Here is a 27133-nt window from a genome sequence, read left to right as displayed (position 1 = left end):
TGCAGACGACTGCAAACTGGGCGCCATAGTGGAAAGTGCATCGGACACGGATATCCTTCAGAAGGGACTCACGGAAACAGATAGCTGGTGCCAGAGCCATGGCCTGAAGTTAAACGCCAAAAAATGTATAGTCGTACCCTTTGGGAAAAACAAGGTAACCCCAAGATACCATATAGGTGGCAATCCACTAAGCACAGAAGAGGTTATCAGGGACCTGGGGACGCAGGTTGACATTGGCCTTTCTTTTGACACTCACATTGCTAAAGTGGTTAGAAAGACCTTCTACATTGCCCACCTGATCATGAAGGATTCACATCCAGATCTAGTGAGGTCATTGTTCCCCTGTACTCTTCACTTATCAGACCAATGATCGAGTACAATGCCTCATTAGGGATGTATCTACATCTGCAGCAATTGGAGAGACCCCAAAAGTTTCTCACCAAAAGGATAAAGGGACTCCAAAATCTGTCATATGCTGCCAGATTGAAGAAACTCCAGCTCTATTCAGTCGCATACCGTCTGCTCAGAGGTGACATGTGCCTGACATACAAGGCCATGTCCAACCCAGAATTAATGGACATGCTCCACCTCAAAAAATCCAAATCCACCAAAACCACTAGAGCAAGTGACTTAAACCTTAGCACGGATATAAATAGGACGTACTGGAGGGATAGATTTATCACTCAGAGACTCCCTATGCTGTGGAATAGAGTCCCGGTCCATGTGAGGCAGAGCACCTCGCTGGCTCTGTTCAAGAGAAATCTTGACCTGTGGATGGGAGATCGTAGGTTTACCCCAGGAATCATCTATGTGTCACTGCTGGACAGAGGCACAACAAACTAATGGGTACAGTATTTTTTCATATAAGGGGTGGCGTAAGCCACAAAAATTCGGGCTAGGCTTATAAATGCCTTGGGGCAGATAGCCTAGTATAAACCTATGAACCTATGAACCTATGAACCTATAACCTCACATGACACTACTGTATTCCCACACATATGCCACCATAGTCCTCTTCACTTGCATAAAATGCTGGTATGGCATTCTTGACATACGTACCTTGTTATGCATCTTGCTACAGGTGCAAATGAGAGGTACTTGGAAAGATAGGTATGCAGGTGGGATTTGGTCAGTCCTTCCCTTTAAAAGTATTATGGTGCATTATACTGACCTACAGTGGATGTTACTAAGCTATTGTATCCTCAACTGACACATAGGTGCTTGGTGCAGGCCCACCTCCCAAATCTAAGCCACTCCTGGGTGTGAGGAGCTTCCACCTTTGGCTAACAAGTCACACCCAAAGTTCCTTGGCCTTATTGTGATAATTATGAGTATGTGGTCCATCCCATGTGGTGGTTAGTGCTTAAAGGATCCTTGGCTTTTCTTTGCACAGAGTATATCAGTAACTCTCCAATAACCAGTTGAAGGGATCGATTATGTCTGCCCATAGCATTCACACCCTGCACCACTCCTAGCTAAATGCAACCTTGATACTTCCTGTCAACAGCAACTTCAACCAGGAGGCATATGTCATGTGTATATAAAACCTGCAGTAGTACTTTCATTTCCTGAGTAGTGAAGTGTTCCAGGTATTGTCTCCCAATGTTGGCCATGCTGGTACATGTATACCCATGGGCAATATATGTCAGTCAGTGAGTTTGCACACAATATTTTGTGGGATAGCTATGCATCAGGCCACCTCCTCACATCTTCATGCACATGTTTTTGGGGTATAACTGGTATCTTGCAAAGCCTACCCATTCCCATCCCAAATTTTTTTACTGTTGCCATTGCCACAAAATCCCACATCCATATTTAAACCTATTTATTAGCTACCCTTAGTAGCACAGGTTTCCCACTTCACCCATTACAGATTGTAGCTGTACCTAAACATGTGGCCCAGGAACCACATACCTCTTATATCATGCCCTTCACAATGTTTTAATTGTATACTGTGGCCTCCTCCAGACAGTGCACTGCCATACCCATGTGCAATGTTTGCAGTGACTTATACATCACAACAGGTACATCCATGGGATAGATATTTATAAGAGAGTTTGTTATTCTTGTTTATGTCCTTTTCTGGCTGGAACTCCTTCCTTAACTTTGGAAAGATGCAAATCTACAGAATCTGTGTTAAAATTCCAATATTACACAGTGTTATGGCATTGAGTGAGCCTGAACAATCTTGCAGTACCACTTTATATTATGCTAACAAGAGCTAGTTGGTGAGGGGATTATGCAAAAGCCTTCTTCACCTGTCACATCATATGTACGGCATGTGTACACCCATACCATCAAAGTGCTGCATCATGTGCACACTCATATCAGCAAAGTGCTGTATCATGTGTACACCCATACCACCAAAGAGCTGCATCATGGCACACTCATTCCACTGAAGTGCTGCATCATGTGCACACCCTTACCACTGAAGTGCTGCATCATGTGTACACTCATACCACCAAAGTGCTGCATCATGTGTACACCCATACCACTAAAGTGCTGCATCATGTGTACTCCCATACCACCAAAGTGCTGCATCATGTGTGCACTCATGCCACCAAAGTGCTGTATACTATGTATACTCATACCACTGAAGTGCTGCATTATCTGTACACCCATACCACTGAAATGCTGCATCATGTATACACTCATGCCACCAAATGCTGCATCATGTGTACACCCATACCACCAAAGTTCTGCATGATGTATACACTCATACCACCGAAGTGTTGCATTATGTGTATATGCATACTATTGAAGTGCTGCATCATGTGTACACCCATACCACCAAAGTGCTGCATCATGTGTTTACTTATACCACCGAAGGGCTGTATCATGTGTATACCCATACCACCAAAGTGCTGCTTCATGTGTACACTTATACCACCAAAGTGCTGCATCATGTGTACACCCATACCAGTGAAGTTTTGCATCATGTGTAAACCCATACCACCAAAGTGCTGCATCATGTGTACACCATACCAGCAAAGTGCTGCATCATGTGTATGTCCAAACCACCAAAGTGCTGCATCATGTGTACACCCATACCACTGAAGTGCTGCGTCATGTGTACACTCATACCACGAAAGTGCTGCATCATGTGTACACCCATACCACCAAAGTGCTGCATTTTGTGTACACTCATATCGCCAAAGTGCTGCATAATGTGTACACCCATACCACCAAAGTGCTGCATCATATGCATACTCATATCATCGAAGTGCTGCATCATATGTACATCCATACCACTGAAGTGCTGCACCATGTGTACACTCATATCGCTGAAGTGCTGCATCATGTGTACACCCATACCAGCGAAGTTCTGCATCATGTGTAAACCCATAACAGCGAAGTTCTGCATCATGTGTCCACTCATACCACCAAAGTGCTGCATCATGTGTACACTCATACCACCAAAGTGCTGCATCATGTGTACACCCATACCACCAAAGTGCTGCATCATGTGTACACCCATACCACCAAAGTGCTGCATCATGTGTACATCCATACCAGTGAAGTGCTGCATCATGTGTACACTCATACCACCAAAGTGCTGAATCATGTGTACACCCATACTACCAAAGTGCTGCATCATGTGTACACTCATAACACCAAAGTGCTGTGTCATGTGTACACCCATGCCACCAAAGTTCTGCATCATATGTATACTTATACTATCGAAGTGCTGCATCATGTATACACTCATACCACCAAAGTGCAGCATCATGTGTACATCCATACCACCAAAGTGCTGCATCATGTGTACACTCATACGACTGAAGTGATGCATTATGTGTACACCCATACCACTGAAGGGCTGCATCATATGTACACTCATTCCACCAAAGTGCTGCATCAAGTGTACACCCATACCACCAAAGTGCTGCATCATGTGTACACCCATACCATCAAAGTACTGCATTATGTATACACTCATACCACCGAAGTGCTGCATCATGTTTATACCCATACCACTGAAGTGCTGCATCATTTGTACACTTATACCACCAAAGTGCTGCATCATGTGTTTACTTATACCACTGAAGGGCTGCATCATGTGTAAACCCATACCACCAAAGTGCTGCATCATGTTCATAGACTCATAGGTTCATAGGTAGGTACTAGGCTATCTGCCTAAGGGTATTTATAAGCCTAGCCAGAGTGTGTCGGCTTTCGCTGCTTCTGTCAAGCAGAGCCAATGAAGTGATCCCAGTGGTGTATTTTCTGTTACCTATCCACTCATCAAGGTTTATCTTGAAGAGTGTTAGGGGCTCTGCCTGATGTAATTTGGAATTTTGTTCCAAAGCATGGGGAGTTTCTGTGACAGGAATCTATCCCTCCAGCATGTTCTATTTACTGTTGTGGCAAGGTTTAGCTCACTAGAGCGCGTGGCTCACATTGACTTGGATTTATTTAGGTGGAGCATGTCCATCAATTCTGAGTTGGACATGGCTTTGTAAGTCAGGCAGAGATCACCTCTGAGTAAGCGATATGCCACTGAGTACAGCTGGAGTTTTTTAAGTCGGGCTGCATAGGACATATGTTTGAGACCAGTAATCTTCTTGGTGAGGTACTTTTGTGGTCTTTCCAGCTGTTGGAAGTGTCTTGTGAGGTACATCCCAAATGGGGCATTGTACTCTATAATGGGTTTAATGAGTGACAAGCAGAGGGGCACTATAATCTCTTTATTTCTAGATGCGAACCCTTTAGTAATTAGATGGGCCACATAGAAGGATTTCCTAACTACTTTGGCAATATGATTGCCAAAGGAAGATTACTATCTACCTGGGTCCCCAGATCTCTTATTACCTCTTCTGTATTAAGGGGGCTGCCACCTATGTGGTAATTTGTGGGTGTTTTGTTTTTCCAAAACGGGATGACTATGCATTTTTTGGCATTTAGCTTGAGGCTATGACTTTGACACCAGGTATCCATCTCAGTAAGGTCCTTTTGGAGGATGTCCGTGTCAGCCGGAGAGTTAATTATGGCTCCCAGTTTGCAGTCATCGGTGAACATGGTTAGCCATAGTCGTCCTGTGTTTGCCTGTACTTCTGAGAAGTATATGCCAAACAGTAGGGGGTCACAGGACCAAGCCTTGTGGGAAAACACTTGTGACTGGTTTAGAGTCGGACCTGGAGCCCGCTAATCTTACCGTGTGAGTTCTGTCTGTAAGCCAGTTGGCAACCCATCTCATGACATAGGGGTTTATGTTCAGGCTGGTGAGTTTTTCTGTAATACCCGAGTGGAGAATGGTGTCGAAAGCCTTGGCGAGGTCAAGGTAGGCTGTGTGAACTACCTTTCCCTCGTCTATGGCCTTGGTGACCATCTTGAAGAAGTCAACCAGATTTAGTAGGCATGATCTGCCCTTAAAAAAGCCGAACTGGGTCGGGTCAAGTGTTTAGAGGTTCCCAATGTCTTTGTTAATGAGTTCCATGATGATGTGCTCCGTAGGCTTGCAGACCAGGCTAGTCAGGCTTATGGGGCGATAGTTACCAGGGTCTGTTGTAGCCCCTCCTTTGTGGAGAGGTATAACCATTGCTGTGTGCCATTTTATAGGCACGTAGCTTGTGGAGAGGCTGAGGTTGAACAGCGTGTTTAGGTGGGGGGTTAGTTCATTCTGTAGTTCGTGCAAGACACAGCCTGGGACATCATCTGGTCCCATTGACGCTGTGTTTTTGGCTTTTGAAAGGGCTGTTTTCACCTGTGCATCTGTCATTTTTGGGACACTACACTTTTCCGGTATTGCTGTGGGCCCTTTTGGAGGTAAGAAGGGGGTGAAGTTTGCACTGAATCTATCTGCCAGGATGTTGGCAATATCAATAGGTTCAGTATATTTTGTGTTATTTTGCTCTAGTTCAGTGCATATCTGCGAGTTGCCACTTAGATTCTTAATATAGCTAAAGAAGGATTTGTGGTTATCTTTTGAATCCTTGGCTATTTTTCTTTCGAAGTTAGCCTTGGATGATTTCATGAGGGACCTCAGTTTCTTACTGATACTGATCAGGATGTCTTTCCTTCTTAGGATTTGCTTTTTTTCTGAACTAGCTTCCTCCTTCTATTGTATAGCCTGTTTATTGCAGGGGTCCACCAAACTGGTTTCCTTCTCTTAGAGGAGCGAGTCTTGGTTTTGCTAGTGATGGCATGATCCATGCATCCTTGTAGGTGCTCATAGAGTGCATTTGTAAAGGTTTCTGCATCTTGGGCAGCGTTATCCTTTAGCGTGGGGGCTGTGAAACTTACCACCTCTGTCTTAAGTAAGGTGAAGTTTGCTTTAGGAAAGTTTTTACTGTGGTTTCCTTAGTTGGGGGTGGTGGTGGGATGTGGACATCCAGAGTGATTAGTTTATGGTCTGATATAACCAGTGATGGGTTGACCTTCAGTGTGGAACATCTGTCGCCCATGTTGGTGATGACCAGGTCCAATATGTTTTAACCTCTGGTAGGGGAGTCTACCAGCTGATCCAGGGTGTTTGACTTGATGAATTCCAGGAAGCACTATGTGTACACTTATACCACCAAAATAATGCTATGTGTACATTTATACCACCAAAGTGCTGCATCATGTGTACACGTATACCACCAAAGTGCTGCATCATGTGTACACCCATATCAACAAAGTTCTGCATCATGTGTAAACCCATACCAGTGAAGTTCTGCATCAAGTGTACACTCACACCACCAAAGTGCTGCATCATGTGTACACCCACACCACCGAAGGGCGGCATCATGTGTATACCCATACCACCAAAGTGCTGCATCATGTGTACACCCATACCACTGAAGTGCTGCATTTTGTGTACACCAATACCACCAAAGTGCTGCATCATATGTATACTCATACCATCAAAGTGCTGCATAATGTGTACATCCATACCACTGAAGTGCTGCATCATGTGTACACTCATACCACCAAAGTTCTGCATCATGTGTAAACCCATACCAGTGAAGTTCTGCATCAAGTGTACATTCATACCACTGAGGTGCTGCATTATGTGTACACCCGTACCACCGAAGGGCTGCATCATGTGTATACCCATACAACCAAAGTGCTGCATCATGTGTACACCCATACCACCAAAGTGCTGCATTATGTGTACACTCATACCAACAAAGTGCTGTGTCATGTGTACACCCATACCACTAAAGTGCTGCATCATATGTATACTCTTACCATCGAAGTGCTGCATCATGTGTACATCCATAAAACTGAAGTGCTGCATTTTGTGTACACTCATACCACCGAACTGCTGCACCATGAGTGTACCAATACCACCAAAGTGCTAAATTATGTGTATACTCATACCATCAAAGTGCTGCATCATGTGTACATCCATACCACTGAAGTGCTGCATCATGTGGACACTCATCCCGCTGAAGTGCAGCATCATGTGTACACCCATACCAGCGAAGTTCTGCATCATGTGTACACCCATATCACCAAAGTGCTGCATCATGTGTACACTCATACCACCAAAGTGCTGCATCATGTGTACACCCATACCACTGAAGTGCTGTATCATGTGTACACTCATACCATCAAAGTGCTGTGTCATATGTACACCCATAGCACCAAAGTGCTGCATCATATGTATACTCATACCATCGAAATGCTGCATCATGTGTAAATCCATAACACTGAAATGCTGCATTTTGTGTACTCTCATACCAGCGAAGTTCTGCATCATGTGAACACTCATACCACCAAAGTGCTGCATCATATGTAAACTCTTACCATCGAAGTGCTGCATCCTGAGTACACCCATACCACTGAAGTGCTGCATCATGTGTACACCCATGCCACCGAAGTGCTGCATCATGTGTACACTCATACCACCAAAGTTCTGCATCATGTGTACACCCATGCCAACAAAGTGCTGCATTATATGTATACTAATATCATCGAAGTGCTGCATCATGTGTACATCCATACCACTGAAGTGCTGCATTTTGTGTACACTAATACCGCTGAAGTGCTGCATCATGTGTACACCCATACCACCAAAGTGCTGCATCATATGTATACTCATACAAAGTGCTACATTATGTGTACATCCATACCACTGAAGTGCTGCATCATGTGTACACTCATACTGCTGAAGTGCTTCATGATGTGTACACCCATACCATCGAAGTGCTGCATCATGTGTACATCCATACCACTGAAGTGCTGTATTTTGTGTACACTCATACCGCTGAAGTGCGGCATTGTGTGTACATGCATATCACCGAAGTGCGGTATCATGTGTACACTCATACCACCAAAGTGCTGCATTTAGTTTACACCCATACAACCAAAGTGCTGCATCATTTGTACACCCATACCACCAAAATGCGGCATCATGTGCACACCCATACCATCGAAGTACTGCATCCTGCATACACCCATATCACCAAAGAGCTACATCACATGTACACCCATAACACCAAAGTGCTGCATCAAACACAGCACCTCTATGACAGTGTTCAAGAGGAACCTGGACGAGTGGATGGGACACCATAAATTCTTACAGGGGATAAAACCCACAACCCTCCCTGACATGGGCAGTCATCACTAAATGCAATCTTGGGTAGTGACTAGCATTTCTATGTAATTGCATTGGGATGAAATAGCTAGGCTCAAAATGACCTCCAGGTCGATAGCCTAGCAATCGCCTATGATCCTATGTGTACACCCATACCACCAAAGTACTGCATCATGTGTACACTCATACCAACAAAGTGCTGCATCATGTGTACACCCATACCACCATAGTGCTGCATCATGTGCACACCCTTACCACTGAAGTGCTGCATCATGTGTACTGCCATACCACCAAAGTGCTGCATCATGTGTACACTCATACCACCAAAGTGCTGCATCGTGTGTACACCCATACCAACAAAATGCTGCAGCATTTATGGACTCATACCACCAAAGTGCTGCATCATGTGTACAGCCATACCACTGAAGTGCTGCATCATGTGTACACCCATACCACCAAAGTGCTGCATCATGTGTACACTCATACCATCAATGAGCTGCATCATGTGTACACCCATACCATCAAAGGGCTGCATCATTGCACACTCATGCCACCAAAGTGCTGCATCATGTGTACACCACTACCACCAAAGTGCTGTATCATGTGCACACCCATACCACCAAAGTGCTGCTTCATGTGTAGATTCATACCACCAAAGTGCTGCAACATATGTGCACTCATACCAATGTGCTGCATCATGTGTACACCCATACCACTGAAGTGCTGCATCATGTGTACACTCACACCACCAAAGTGGTGAAGCATGTGTACACCCATACCACCTAAATACTGCATGATGTGTACACCCATACTACCAAAGTGATGCATGATGTGTACACCCATACCACCAAAGTGCTGCATCATGTATATACTCATTCCACTGAAGTGCTGCATCATGTGTATACACACACCACTGAAATGCTGCATAATGTGTACACTCATACCATCAAAATGCGGTGTCATGTGTACACTCATACCATCAAAATGCTGCGTCATGTGTACACCCATATCACCAAAGTGCTGCATCATGTTTTCACTTGTACCACCAAAGGGCTGCATCATGTGTAAACCCATACCACCGAAGGGCTGCATCATGTGTACACCCATACCAGCAAAGTGCTGCATCATGTGTACACTCAAACCACTGAAGTGCTGCATAATATGTACACCCATACCGCTGAAGTGCTGCATCATGTGTACACCCATACCACTGAAGTGCTGCATCATGTGTACACACATACTGCCAAAGTGCTGCATCATTGGTACAATCAAACCACCGAAGTGCTGCATCATATGTACACCCATACCGCTGAAGTGCAGCATCATGTGTACACTCATACCAGCAAAGTGCTGCATCATGTGTATACCCATACCACCAAAGTGCTGCATTTTGTGTACACATATACTGCCAAAGTGCTGTATCATGTCTACATCCATACCACTGAACTGCTGCATCATGTGTACACTCATACTGCCGAAGTGCTGCATTATGTGTACACCCATACCATCAAAGTTCTGCATCATGTGTAAATCCATACCAACAAAGTTCTGCATCATGTGTACACTCATAGTACTGAAGTGCTGCATCATGCGTACACCAATACCACCAAAGTGCTGCATCATGTGTACACCTATACCACTGAAGTGCTGCATCATGTGTACACTCATACCACCAAAGTGCTGCATCATGTGTACACCCATACCATGGAAGTGCTGCATCATGTGTACACTCATATTACCAAAGTGCTGTGTCATGTGTACATCCATACCACCAAAGTGTGTGTACACCCATACCACCCTAGAGCTGCATCATGTGTACACGCATAACACCAAAGTGCTGCATCAAACACAGCACCTCTATTGACAGTGTTCAAGGGGAACCTGGACGAGTGGATGGGACACCATAAATTGTTACCGGGGATAAAGCCCACTACCCTCCTTGACATGGGCAGTCATCACTAAATGCAATCTTGGGTATTGACTAGCATTTCTATGGCATTGCATTGGGATGAAATAGCTAGTCTCAAAATGACCTCCAGGTCGATAGCCTAGCAATCGCCTATGATCCTATGTGTACACCCATACCATCAAAGTGCTGTATCATGTGTACACCCATGCCACCAAAGTGCTGCTTCATGTGTAGACTCATACCACGAAAGTGCTGCATCATGTCTATACCCTATCACCATAGTGCTGCACCATGTGCACACCCTTACCACTGAAGTGCTGCATCATGTGAACACTCATACCACCAAAGTGCTGCATCATGTGTACACCAATACCACCAAAGTGCTGCATCATGTGTACACTCATACCACCAAAGTGCTGCATCATGTGTACACACATACCACCAAAATGCTGCAGCATTTACGGACTCATACCACCAAAGTGCTGCATCATGTGTGCAACCATACCACTGAAGTGCTGCATCATGTGTACACCCATACCACCAAAGTGCTGTGTCATGTCTACACTCATACCATCAAAGTGCTGCATCGTGTGTACACGCATACCATCAAAGGGCTGCATCATGGGCACACTCATGCCACCAAAGTGCTGCATCATGTTTACACCCATGCCACCAAAGTGCTGTATCATGTGTACACCCATGCCACCAAAGTGCTGCTTCATGTGTAGACTCATACCACGAAAGTGCTGCTTCATGTGTAGACTCATACCACCAAAGTGCTGCAACATATGGACACTCATACCAATGTGCTGCATCATGTGTACACCCATACCACTGAAGTGCTGTATCATGTGTACACTCATACCACCAAAGTGCTGAAGCATGTGTACACCCATACCACCTAAATACTGCATGATGTGTACACCCATACCACCAAAGTGATGCATGATGTGTACACCCATACCACCAGAGTGCTGCATCCTGTATATACTCATTACACTGAAGTGCTGCATCATGTGTATACCCATACCACTGAAATGCTGCATCATGTGTACACTCATACCATCAAAATGCTGTGTCATGTGTACACCCATACCACCAAAGTGCTGCATGATGTGTATACCCATACCACCAAAGTGCTGCATCATGTGTACACCCATACCATCAAAGTGCTACATCATGTGTTCACTTGTACCACCTAAGGGCTGCATCATGTGTAAACCCATACCACCAAAGTGCTGCATCATGTGTACACCAATACCACCATAGTGCTGCATCATGTGCACACTCATACCACCAAAGTGCTGCATCATGTGTACACCCATACCACCAAAATGCTGCAGCATTTATGGACTCATACCACCAAAGTGCTGCATCATGTGTACAGCCATACCACTGAAGTGCTGCATCATGTGTACACCCATATCACCAAAGTGCTGTGTCACATGTACACTCATACCATCAAAGTGCTGCATCATGTGTACACGCATACCATCAAAGGGCTGCATCATGTGCATACTTATGCCGCCAAAGTGCTGCATCATGTTTACACCCATGCCACCAAAGTGCTGTATCATGTGTACACCCATGCCACCAAAGTGCTGCTTCATGTGTAGACTCATACCACGAAAGTGCTGCTTCATGTGTAGACTCATACCACCAAAGTGCTGCAACATATGGACACTCATACCAATGTGCTGCATCATGTGTACACCCATACCACTGAAGTGCTGTATCATGTGTACACTCATACCACCAAAGTGCTGAAGCATGTGTACACCCATACCACCTAAATACTGCATGATGTGTACACCCATACCACCAAAGTGATGCATGATGTGTACACCCATACCACCAAAGTGCTGCATCATGTATATACTCATTCCACTGAAGTACTGCATCATGTGTATACCCATACCACTGAAATGCTGCATCATGTGTACACTCATACCATCAAAATGCTGTGTCATGTGTACACCCATACCACCAAAGTGCTGCATCATGTGTATACCCATACCACCAAAGTGCTGCATCATGTGTATACCCATACCATCAAAGTGCTACATCATGTTTTCACTTGTACCACCAAAGGGCTGCATCATGTGTAAACCCATACCAGCGAAGGGCTGCAAAGTGCTGCATCATGCGTACACTCAAACCACTGAAGTGCTGCATCATATGTACAGCCATACCGCTGAAGTGCTGCATCATGTGTACACCCATACCACTGAAGTGCTGCATCATGTGTACACACATACTGCCAAAGTGCTGCATCATGTGTACAATCAAACCACCGAAGTGCTGCATCATATGTACACCCATACTGCTGAAGTACTGCATCATGTGTACACTCATACCAGCAAAGTGCTGCATCATGTGTATACCCATACCACCAAAGTGCTGCATTTTGTGTACACATGTACTGCCAAAGTGCTGTATCATGTCTACATCCATACCACTGAACTGCTGCATCATGTGTACACTCATACTGCCGAAGTGCTGCATTATGTGTACACCCATACCATCAAAGTTCTGCATCATGTGTAAACCCATACCAGCAAAGTTCTGCATCATGTGTACACCCATAGTACTGAAGTGCTGCATCATGCGTACACCAATACCACCAAAGTGCTGCATCATGTGTACACCTATACCACTGAAGTGCTGCATCATGTGTACACTCATACCACCAAAGTGCTGCATCATGTGTACACCCATACCATGGAAGTGCTGCATCATGTGTACACTCATACTACCAAAGTGCTGTGTCATGTGTACACCCATACCACCAAAGTGTGTGTACACCCATACCACCCTAGAGCTGCATCATGTGTACACGCATAACACCAAAGTGCTGCATCAAACACAGCACCTCTATTGACAGTGTTCAAGGGGAACCTGGATGAGTGGATGGGACACCATAAATTGTTACCAGGGATAAAGCCCACTACCCTCCTTGACATGGGCAGTCATCACTAAATGCAATCTTGGGTATTGACTAGCATTTCTCTGGCATTGCATTGGGATTAAATAGCTAGTCTCAAAATGACCTCCAGGTCGATAGCCTAGCAATCGCCTATGATCCTATGTGTACACCCATACCATCAAAGTGCTGCATCCTCTGTACACTCATACCACCAAAGTGCTGCATCATGTCTATACCCTACCACCATAGTGCTGCACCATGTGCACACCCTTACCACTGAAGTGCTGGATCATGTGAACACTCATACCACCAAAGTGCTGCATTATGTGTACACCAATACCACCAAAGTGCTGCATCATGTGTACACTCATACCACCAAAGTGCTGCATCATGTGTACACCCATACCACCAAAATGCTGCAGCATTTATGGACTCGTACAACCAAAGTGCTGCATCATGTGTGCAGCCATACCACTGAAGTGCTGCATCATGTGTACACCCATACCACCAAAGAGCTGTGTCATGTGTACACTCATACCATCAAAGTGCTGCATCATGTGTACACACATACCATCAAAGGGCTGCATCATGTGCACACTCATGCCACCAAAGTGCTGCATCATGTTTACACCCATGCCACCAAAGTGCTGTATCATGTGTACACCCATGCCACCAAAGTGCTGCTTCATGTGTAGACTCATATCACGAAAGGGCTGCTTCATGTGTAGACTCATACCACCAAAGTGCTGCAACATATGGACACTCATACCAATGTGCTGCATCATGTGTACACCCATACCACTGAAGTGCTGTATCATGTGTACACTCATACCACCAAAGTGCTGAAGCATGTGTACACCCATACCACCTAAATACTGCATGATGTGTACACCTATACCACCAAAGTGATGCATGATGTGTACACCCATACCACCAAAGTGCTGCATCATGTATATACTCATTCCACTGAAGTGTTCCATCATGTGTATACCCATACCACTGAAATGCTGCATCATGTGTACACTCATACCATCAAAATGCTGTGTAATGTGTACACCCATACCACCAAAGTGCTGCATCATGTGTATACCCATACCACCAAAGTGCTGCATCATGTGTACACCCATACCATCAAAGTGCTACATCATGTGTTCACTTGTACCATCGAAGGCCTGCAGCATGTGCAAACCCATACCACCGAAGTGCTGCATCATGTGTACACCAATACCACCAAAGTGCTGCATCATGTGTACACTCATACCACCAAAGTGCAACATCATGTGTACACCCATACCACCAAAATGCTGCAGCATTTATGGACTCGTACCACCAAAGTGCTGCATCATGTGTGCAGCCATACCACTGAAGTGCTGCATCATGTGTACACCCATACCACCAAAGTGCTGTGTCATGTGTACACTCATACCATCAAAGTGCTGCATCGTGTGTACACACATACCATCAAAGGGCTGCATCATGTGTACACCCATACCACCAAAGTGCTGCTTCATCTGTAGACTCATACCATGAAAGTGCTGCTTCATGTGTAGACTCATATCACCAAAGTGCTGCAACATATGTACACTCATACCAATGTGCTGCATCATGTGTACACTCATACCACTGAAGTGCTGAATCATGTGTACACTAATACCACCAAACATGGGTACACCCATACCACCTAAGTACTGCATCATGTGTATGCCCATACCACCAAACTGATGCATGGTGTGTACACCCATACCACAAAAGTGTTGCATCATGTATAGACTCATTCCACTGAAGTGCTGCATCATGTGTATACCCATACCAATGAAATGCTGCATCATGTGTACACTCATACCATCAAAATGCTGTGTCATGTGTACACCCATACCACCAAAGTGCTGCATCATGTGTATACCCATACCACCAAAGTGCTGCATCATGTGTACACCCATACCATCAAAGTGCTACATCATGTTTTCACTTGTACCACCAAAGGGCTGCATCATGTGTAAACCCATACCACCGAAGGGCTGCATCATGTGTACACCCATTCCAGCAAAGTGCTGCATCATGCATACACTCAAACTACTGAAGTGCTGCATCATATGTACACCCATACCGCTGAAGTGCTGCATCATGTGTACACCCATACCACTGAAGTGCTGCATCATGTGTACACACACACTGCCAAAGTGCTGCATCATGTGTACAATCAAACCACCGAAGTGCTGCATCATATGTACACCCATACCGCTGAAGTGCTGCATCATGTGTACACTCATACCAGCAAAGTGCTGCATCATGTGTATACCCATACCACCAAAGTGCTGCATTTTGTGTACACATATACTGCCAAAGTGCTGTATCATGTCTACATCCATACCACTGAACTACTGCATCATGTGTACACTCATACTGCCGAAGTGCTGCATTATGTGTACACCCATACCATCAAAGTTCTGCATCATGTGTATACCCATACCAGCAAAGTTCTGCATCATGTGTACACTCATAGTACTGAAGTGCTGCATCATGCATACACCAATACCACCAAAGTGCTACATCATGTGTACACCTATACCACTGAAGTGCTGCATCATGTGTACACTCATACCACCAAAGTGCTGCATCATGTGTACACCCATACCATGGAAGTGCTGCATCATGTGTACACTCATACTACCAAAGTTCTGTGTCATGTGTACACCCATACCACCAAAGTGTGTGTACACCCATACCACCCTAGAGCTGCATCATGTGTACACGCATAACAACAAAGTGCTGCATCAAACACAGCACCTCTATTGACAGTGTTCAAGGGGAACCTGGACGAGTGGATGGGACACCATAAATTGTTACCGGGGATAAAGCCCACTACCCTCCTTGACATGGGCAGTCATCACTGAATGCAATCTTGGGTATTGACTAGCATTTCTATGGCATTGCATTGGGATAAAATAGCTAGTCTCAAAATGACCTCCAGGTCGATAGCCTAGCAATCGCCCATGATCCTATGTGTACACCCATACCATCAAAGTGCTGCATCCTCTGTACACTCATACCACCAAAGGGCTGCATCATGTCTATACCCTACCACCATAGTGCTGCACCATGTGCACACCCTTACCACTGAAGTGCTGCATCATGTGTACACCAATACCACCAAAGTGCTGCATCATGTGTACACTCATACCACCAAAGTGCTGCATCATGTGTACACCCATACCACCAAATTGCTGCAGCATTTATGGACTCATACCACCAAAGTGTTGCATCATGTGTGCAGCCATACCACTGAAGTGCTGCATCATGTGTACACCCATACCACCAAAGTGATGTGTCATGTGTACACTCATACCATCAATGAGCTGCATCGTGTGTACACACATACCATCAAAGGGCTGCATCATGTGCAAACTCATGCCATCAAAGTGCTGCATCATGTGTACACCCATACCACCAAAGTGCTGTATCATGTGTGCACCCATGCCACCAAAGTGCTGCTTCATGTGTAGACTCATGCCATGAAAGTGCTGCTTCATGTGTAGACTCATATCACCAAAGTGCTGCAACATATGTACACTCATACCAATGTGCTGCATCATGTGTACACTCATACCACTGAAGTGCTGAATCATGTGTACATTAATACCACCAAAGTGCTGTAGCATGGGTACACCCATACCACCTAAGTACTGCATGATGTGTACACCCATACCACCAAAGTGATGCATGATGTGTACAACCATACCACCAAAGGGCTGCATCATGTATATACTCATTCCGCTGAAGTGCTGCATCATGTGTATACCCATGCCACTGAAATGCTGCATCATGTGTACACTCATACCATCAAAATGCTGTGACATATGTACACCCATACCACCAAAGTGCCGCATCATGTGTATACCCATACCACCCAAGTGCTGCATCATGTGTACACCCACACCATCAAAGTGCTACATCATGTGTTCACTTGTACCACCGAAGGGCTGCATCAAGTGTAAACCCATACTACCGAAGTGCTGCATCATGTGTACACCAATACCACCAAAGTGCTGCATCATGTGTACACCCATACCACCAAAATGCTGCAGCATTTATGGACTTGTACCACCAAAGTGCTGCATCATGTGTGCAGCCATACCTCTGAAGTGCTGCATCATGTGTACACCCATACCACCAAAGTGCTGTGTCATGTGTACACTCATACCATCAAAGTGCTGCATCGTGTGTACACGCATACCATCAAAGGGCTGCATCATGTGCACACTCATGCCACCAAAGTGCTGCATCATGTGTACACCCATGCCACCAAAGTGCTTCTTCATGTGTAGACTCATACCACGAAAGTGCTGCTTCATGTGTAGACTCATACCACCAAAGTGCTGCAACATATGGACACTCATACCAATGTGCTGCATCATGTGTACACCCATACCACTGAAGTGCTGTATCATGTGTACACTCATACTACCAAAGTGCTGAAGCATGTGTACACCCATACCACCTAAATACTGCATGATGTGTACACCCATACCACCAAAGTGATGCATGATGTGTACACCCATACCACCAAAGTGCTGCATCATGTATATACTCATTCCACTGAAGTGCTGCATCATGTGTATACCCATACCACCAAAGTGCTGCATCATGTGTACACCCATACCATCAAAGTGCTACATCATGTTTTCACTTGTACCACCAAAGGGCTGCATCATGTGTACAATCAAACCACCGAAGTGCTGCATCATATGTACACCCATACCACTGAAGTGCTGCATCATGTGTACACTCATACCACCAAAGTGCTGCATCATGTGTACACCCATACCACCGAAGTGCTGTATCATGTGTACACACATACTGCCAAAGTGCTGCATCATGTGTACACTCAAACCACCGAAGTGCTGCATCATATGTACACCCATACCGCTGAAGTGCTGCATCATGTGTACACTCATACCAGCAAAGTGCTGCATCATGTGTATACCCATACCACCAAAGTGCTGCATTTTGTATACACACATACTGCCAAAGTGCTGTATCATATGTACATCCATACCACTGAAGTGCTGCATCATGTGTACAATCATACTGCTGAAGTGCTGCATTATGTGTACACCCATACCAGCAAAGTTCTGCATCATGTGTAAACCCATACCAGTGAAGTTCTGCATCATGTGTACACTCATAGTACCGAAGTGCTGCATCATGTGTACACCAATACCACCAAAGTGCTGCATCATGTGTACACCTATACCACTGAAGTGCTGCATCATGTGTACACTCATACTACCAAAGTGCTGTGTCATGTGTTCACCTATACCACCAAAGTGTGTGTGCACCCATACCACCAAAGAACTGCATCTTGTGTACCTCCATACCAGCATAGTGCTGCATCATGTGTACACTCAAACCACCAAAGTGCTGCATCATATGTACACCCATACCGCTGAAGTGCTGCATCATGTGTACACTCATACCAGCAAAGTGCTGCATCATGTGTATACCCATACCACCAAAGTGCTGTATTTTGTGTACACACATACTGCCAAAGTGCTGTATCATGTGTACATCCATACCACTGAAGTGCTGCATCATGTGTACACTCATACTGCCGAAGTGCTGCATTAAGTGTACACCCATACAAGCAAAGTTCTGCATCATGTGTAAACCCATACCAGCGAAGTTCTGCATCATGTGTGCACTCATAGTACCAAAGTGCAGCATCATGTGTACATCAATACCACCAAAGTGCTGCATCATGTGTACACCTATACCACTGAAGTGCTGCATCATGTGTACACTCATACCACCAAAGTGCTGCATCATGTGTACACCCATACCATGGAAGTGCTGCATCATGTGTACACTCATACTACCAAAGTGCTGTGTCATGTGTACACCCATACCACCAAAGTGTGTGTACACCCATACCACCTAAGAGCTGCATCATGTGTACACGCATAACACCAAAGTGCTGCATCAAACACAGCACCTCTATTGACAGTGTTCAAGGGGAACCTGGATGAGTGGATGGGACACCATAAATTGTTACCGAGGATAAAGCCCACAACCCTCCTTGACATGGGCAGTCATCACTAAATGCAATCTTGGGTATTGACTAGCATTTCTCTGGCATTGCATTGGGATGAAATAGCTAGTCTCAAAATGACCTCCAGGTCGATAGCCTAACAATCGCCTATGATCCTATGTGTACACCCATACCATCAAAGTGCTGCATCCACTGTACACTCATACCACCAAAGTGCTGCATCATGTCTACACCCTACCACCATAGTGCTGCACCATGTGCACACCCTTACCACTGAAATGCTGCATCATGTGAACACTCATACCACCAAAGTGCTGCATCATGTGTACACCAATACCACTAAAGTGCTGCATCATGTGTACTCCCATACCACCAAAGTGCTGCATCATGTGTACACTCATACCACCAAAGTGCTGCATCATGTGTACACCCATACCACCAAAATGCTGCAGCATTTATGGACTCCTACCACCAAAGTGCTGCATCATGTGTGCAGCCATACCACTGAAGTGCTGCATCATGTGTACACCCATACCATCAAAGGGCTGCATCATGTGTACACTCATACCATCAAAGTGCTGCATCATGTGTACACACATATCATCAAAGGGCTGCATCATGTGCACACTCATGCCACCAAAGTGATGCATCATGTTTACACCCATACCACCAATGTGCTGTATCATGTGTGCACCCATGCCACCAAAGTGCTGCTTCATGTGTAGATTCATACCACCAAAGTGCTGCTTCATGTGTAGACTCATACCACCAAAGTGCTGCAACATATGTACACTCATACCAATGTGCTGCATCATGTGTATACCCATACCACTGAAGTGCTGTATCATGTGTACACTCATACCACCAAAGTGCTGAAGCATGTGTACACCCATACCACCTAAATACTGCATGATGTGTACACCCATACCACCAAAGTGATGCATGATGTGTACACCCATACCACCAAAGTGCTGCATCATGTGTACACCCAAGTGCTACAGCATGTGTTCACTTGTACCACCAAAGGGCTGCATCATGTGTAAACCCATACCACTGAAGTGCTGCATCATGTGTACACCCATACCAGCAAAGTGCTGCATCATGTGTACACTCAAACCACCAAAGTGCTGCATCATATGTACACCCATACTGCTGAAGTGCTGCATCATGTGTACACTCATACCACCAAAGTGCTGCATCATGTGTACACGCATACCACCGAAGTGCTGCATCATATGTACACCCATACCGCTGAAGTGCTGCATCATGTGTACACTCATACCAGCAAAGTGCTGCATCATGTGTATACCCATACCACCAAAGTGCTGCATTTTGTGTACACACATACTGCCAAAGTGCTGTATCATGTGTACATCCATACCACTGAAGTGCTGCATCATGTGTACACTCATACTGCCAAAGTGCTGCATTATGTGTACACCCATACCAGCAAAGTTCTGCATCATGTGTAAACCCATACCAGCAAAGTTCTGCATCATGAGTACACTCATAGTACCGAAGTGCTGCATCATGTGTACACCAATACCACCAAAGTGCTGCATCATGTGTACACCTATACCACTGAAGTGCTGCATCATGTGTACACTCATACCACCAAAGTGCTGCATCATGTGTACACCCATACCATGGAAGTGCTGCATCATGTGTACACTCATACTACCTAAGTGCTCTGTCATGTGTACACCCATACCACCAAAGTGTGTGTACACCCATACCACCAATGAGCTGCATCATGTGTACATGCATAACACCAAAGTGCTTCATCAGACACAACACCTCTATTGACAGTGTTCAAGGGGAATCTAGACGAGTGGATGGGACACCATAAATTGTTACAGGGGATAAAGCCCACTACCCTCCTTGACATGGGCAGTCATCACTAAATGCAATCTTGGGTATTGACTAGCATTTCTATGGCATTGTATTGGGATGAAATAGCTAGTCTCAAAATGACCTCCAGGTCGATAGCTTAGCAATCGCCTATGATCCTATGTGTACACCCATACCATCAAAGTGCTGCAGCCTCTGTACACTCATACCACCAAAGTGCTGAATCATGTCTACACCCTACCACCATAGTGCTGCACCATGTGCACACCCTTACCACTGAAGTGCTGCATCATGTGAACACTCATACCACTAAAGTGCTGCATCATGTGTACACCAGTACCACTAAAGTGCTGCATCATGTGTATTCCCATACCACCAAAGTGCTGCATCATGTCTACACTCATACCACCAAAGTGCTGCATCATGTGTGCAGCCATACCACTGAAGTGATGCATCATGTGTACACCCATACCACCAAAGGGCTGCATCATGTGTACACTTATACCATCAAAGTGCTGCATCATGTGTACACACATACCATCAAAGGGCTGCATTATGTGCACACTCATGCCACCAAAGTGCTGCATCATGTTTACACCCATACCACCAAAGTGCTGTATCATGTGTACACCCATGCCAACAAAGTCCTGCTTCATGTGTAGACTCATACCACCAAAGTGCTGCTTCATGTGTAGACTCATACCACCAAAGTGCTGCAACATATGTACACTCATGCCTATGTGCTGCATCATGTGTACACCCATACCACTGAAGTGCTGTATCATGTGTATACTCATACCACCAAAGTGCTTAAGCATGTGTGCACCCATACCACCTAAGTACTGCATCATGTGTACACCCATACCACCAAAGTGATGCATGATATGTACACCCATACCACCAATGTTTTGCATCATGTATACACTCATTCTACTGAAGTGCTGCATCATGTGTATACCCATACCACTGAAATGCTGCATCATGTGTACACTCATACCATCAAAATGCTGTATCATGTGTACACCCATACCATCAAAGTGCTGCATCATGTGTTTGCTTGTACCACCGAAGGGCTGCATCATGTGTAAACCCATACCACCGAAGTGATGCATCATGTGTACACCCATACCAGCAAAGTACTGCATCATGTGTACACTCAAACCACCGAAGTGCTGCATCATATGTACACCCATACCGCTGAAGTGTTGCATCATGTCTACACTCATACCGCCAAAGTGCTGCATCATGTGTACAACCATACCACCAAAGTGCTGCATTTTGTGTACACACACATACTGACAAAGTGCTGCATCATGTGTACACCCATACCACCAAAGTGCTGCATCATATGTATAGTCATACCATCAAAGTGCTGTATCATGTGTATATCCATACCAATGAAGTGCTGTATCATGTGTACACTCATAATGCCGAAGTGCTGCATCATCTGTACATCCATACCACCAAAGTGCTGCATCATGTGTACACCCATACCATCAAAATGCTGCATCATGTGTAAATCCATACCACTGACATGCTGCATTTTGTGTGCTCTCATACCAGCGAAGTTCTGCATCATGTGTACACTCATATCATCAAAGTGCTGCATCATATGTACACTCTTACCATCAAAGTGCTGCATCATGAGTACACCCATATCACCAAAGTGCTGCATCATGTGTACACCCATACCACCAAAGTGCTGCATCATGTGTACACCCATACCACCAAAGTGCTGCATCATGTGTACACCCATGCCACTGAAGTGCTGCATCATGTGTGCACTCATACCACCAAAGTGCTGCATCATGTGTACACCCATGCCACCAAAGTGCTGCATCATATGTATACTCATACCATCGAAGTGCTGCATCATGTGTACATCCATACCACTGAAGTGCTGCATTTTGTGTACACTAATACCGCTGAAGTGCTGCATCATGTGTACACCCATACCACCAAAGTGCTGCATCATATGTACATCCATACCACTGAAGTGCTGCATCATGTCTACACTCATACCGTCAAAGTGCAGCATCATGTGTACACCCATATCACCAAAGTGCTGCATCATTTGTACACACATACCGCCAAAGTGCTGCATCATGTTTACACCCATGCAACCAAAGTGCTGCATCATCCATACACCCATACCACCAAAGAGCTGCATCATCTGTACACCCATAACACCAAAGTGCTGCATTAAAACACAGCACCTCTATGACAGTGTTCAGGAACCTGGATGAGTGGATGGGACACCATTAATTCTTACTGGGGATAAAGCCCACAACCATCCTTGACATGAGCAGTCATCACTAAATGCAATCTCGGGTATTGACTAGCATTTCTATAGCATTGCATTAGGATGAAATAGCTAGGCTCAAAATGACCTCCAGGTCGATAGCCTAGCAATCGCCTATGATCCTATGTGTACACTCATACCACCAAAGTGCTACATCATTTGTACACACATACCGCCAAAGTGCTGCATCATGTTTACACCCATACAACCAAAGTGCTGCATCATCCATACACCCATACCACCAAAGAGCTGCATCATCTGTACACCCATAATACCAAAGTGCTGCATTAAAACACAGCACCTCTATGATAGTGTTCAAGAGGAACCTGGATGAGTGGATGGGACACCATTAATTCTTACCGGGGATAAAGCCCACAACCGTCCTTGACATGGGCAGTCATCACTAAATGCAATCTCGGGTATTGACTAGCATTTCTATGGCATTGCATTGGGATGAAATAGCTAGTCTCAAAATGACCTCCAGGTCGATAGCCTAGCAATCGCCTATGATCCTATGTGTACACTCATACCACCAAAGTGCTGCATCCTGTGTACACTCATACCACCAAAGTGCTGCATCATGTGTACACTCATACCACCAAAGTGCTGCATCCTGTGTACACTCATACCACCAAAGTGCTGCATCATGTGTACACCCATACCACCATAGTGCTGCATCATGTGTACACCCATACCACCAAAATGCTACAGCATTTATGGACTCGTACCACCAAAGTGCTGCATCATGTGTACATCAATACCACTAAAGTGCTGCATCATGTGTACTCTCATACCACCAAAGTGCTGCATCATGTGTACACTAATATCACCAAAGTGCTGCATCATGTCACCCATGCCACCAAAATGCTGCAGCATTAATGGATTCATACCACCAAAGTGCTGCATCATGTGTGCAGCCATACCTCCAAAGTGCTGCATCATGTGTACACCCATACCACCAAAGTGCTGCATCATATGTACACTCATACCATCAAAGTGCTGCATCATGTGTACACCCATACCACCAAAGAGCTGTGCACACGCATACCACCAAAGTGCTGCTTCATGTATAGACTCATACCACCAAAGTGCTGCTTCATGTGTAGACTCATACCACCAAAGTGCTGCAACATATGTACACTCATACCAATGTGCTGCATCATGTGTACACTCATACCACTGAAGTGCTGCATCATGTGTACACTCATACCACCAAAGTGCTGAAGCATGTGTACACCCATACCACCTAAGTACTGCATGATGTGTACACCCATACCACCAAAGTGATGCATGATGTGTACACCCATACCACCCAAGTGCTGCATCATGTATACACTCATTCCACTGAAGTGTTGCATCATGTGTATACCCATACCACCAAATTGCTGCATCATGTGTACACCCATACCATCAAAGTGCTACATCATGTGTTCACTTGTACCACCGAAGGGCTGCATCATGTGTAAACCCATACCACTGAAGTGCTGCATCATGTGTAAACCCATACCACTGAAGTGCTGCATCATGTGTAAACCCATACCAGCAAAGTGCTGCAGCATGTGTACACTCAAACCACCGAAGTGCTGCATCATATGTACACCCATACCGCTGAAGTGCTGCATCATGTGTACACTCATACCACCAAAGTGCTGCATCATGTGTACACCCATACCACCAAAGTACTGCATTTTGTGTACACACATACTGCCAAAGTGCTGTATCGTGTACATCAATACACTGAAGTGCTGCATCATGTGTACACTCATACCGCCGAAGTGCTGCATTATGTGTACACCCATACCAACAAAGTTCTGCATCATGTGTAAACCCATACCAGCAAAGTTCTGTATCATGTGTACACTCATAGTACCAAAGTGCTGCATCATGTGTACACCAATACCACCAAAGTGCTGCATCATGTGTGCACCTATACCACTGAAGTGCTGCATCATGTGTACACCCATACCACGAAAGTGCTGCATTTTGTGTACACACATACTGCCAAAGTGCTGTATCATGTGTACATCCATACCACTGAAGTGCTGCATCATGTGTACACTCATACCGCCGAAGTGCTGCATTATGTGTACACCCATACCAGCAAAGTTCTGCATCATGTGTAAACCCATACCACTGAAGTTCTGCATCATGTGTACACTCATAGTACAGAAGTGCTGCATCATGTGTACACCAATACCACCAAAGTGCTGCATCATGTGTACACCTATACCAATGAAGTGCTGCATCATGTGTACACTCATACCACCAAAGTGCTGCATCATGTGTACACCCATACCACAGAAGTGCTGCATCAGGTGTACACTCATACTACCAAAGTTCTGTGTCATGTGTACACCCATACCACCAAAGTGCTGCATTTTATGTACACACATACTGCCAAAGTGCTGTATCATGTGTACATCCATACCACTGAAGTGCTGCATCATGTGTACACTCATACTGCCGAAGTGCTGCATTATGTGTACACCCATACCAGCAAAGTTCTGCATCATGTGTAAACCCATACCACTGAAGTTCTGCATCATGTGTACACTCATAGTACAGAAGTGCTGCATCGTATGTAGTACAACCAAAGTTCTGCATCATGTTTACACCTATACCACTGAAGTGCTGCATCATGTGTACACTCATACCACCAAAGTGATGCATCATGTGTACACCCATACCACGGAAGTGCTGCATCATGTGTACACTTATACTACCAAAGTTCTGTGTCATGTGTACACCCATACTACCAAAGTGCTGGATCATGTGTACACCCATACCGCCAAAGTGCTGCATCATGTGTACACCCATACCACCAAAGAGCTGCATCATGTGTACACCCATAACACCAAAGTGCTGCATCAAACACAGCACCTGTATGACAGTGTTCAAGGTGAACCTGGATGAGTGGATGGGACACCATAAATTCTTACCAGCGATAAAGCCCACAACCCTCCTTGACATGGGTAGTCATCACTAAATGCAATCTTGGGTATTGACTAGCATTTCTATGGCATTGCATTGGGATGAAATATCTAGACTCAAAATGACCTCCAGGTCGATAGCCTAGCAATCGCCTATGATCCCGTATGTACACCCATACCACCAAAGTGCTGCATCCTGTGTACACTCATACCACCAAAGTGCTGCATCATGTGTACACCCATACCACCATATTGCTACATCATGTGCACACCCTTACCACTGAAGTGCTGCATCATGTGAACACTCATGCCACCAAAGTGCTGCATCATGAGTACACCAATACCACTAAAGTTCTGCATCATGTGTACACTCATACCACCAAAGTGCTGCATCATGTGTACACCCATACCACCAAAATGCTGCAGCATTTATGGACTCGTACACCAAAGTGCTGCATCATGTGTGCAGCCATACCACTGAAGTGCTGCATCATGTGTACACCCATACCACCAAAGTGCTGCATCATGTGTACACTCATACCATCAAAGTGCTGCATCATGTGTACACCCATACGATCAAAGGGTTGCATCATGTGCACACTCATGCCATCAAAGTGCTGCATCATGTGTACACCCATACCA

At 45.1% G+C, this 27133-nt stretch overlaps 1 protein-coding gene across 1 annotated transcript; it reads right to left on the bottom strand.

Annotated features, from left to right (window-relative positions):
• Positions 1 to 9058: 9058 nt before the first annotated feature.
• Positions 9059 to 10258, bottom strand: LOC122800423 (dynein heavy chain-like). Its single transcript, XM_044069869.1, has one exon. It carries the CDS (start codon positions 10256 to 10258, stop codon positions 9059 to 9061), a length of 1200 nt encoding a protein of 399 aa, XP_043925804.1.
• Between the last annotated feature and the right edge of the window lie 16875 nt (positions 10259 to 27133).

The sequence above is a fragment of the Protopterus annectens genome, chromosome 4.part0 (assembly GCF_019279795.1).
Source record: "Protopterus annectens isolate FY-2018-M chromosome 4.part0, PAN1.0, whole genome shotgun sequence".
NCBI classification, from domain to species: domain Eukaryota; kingdom Metazoa; phylum Chordata; order Ceratodontiformes; family Protopteridae; genus Protopterus; species Protopterus annectens.
Note: the sequence above shows the minus strand (reverse complement) of the source record. Positions and strands in the feature narration are given on the sequence as shown.

Bases quoted from the DNA above. Each gene is read 5' to 3' on its own strand.
- LOC122800423 (XM_044069869.1), bottom strand. From the start codon at position 10,258: ATGAGTGTACACATGATGCAGCACTTCCATGGTATGGGTGTACACATG.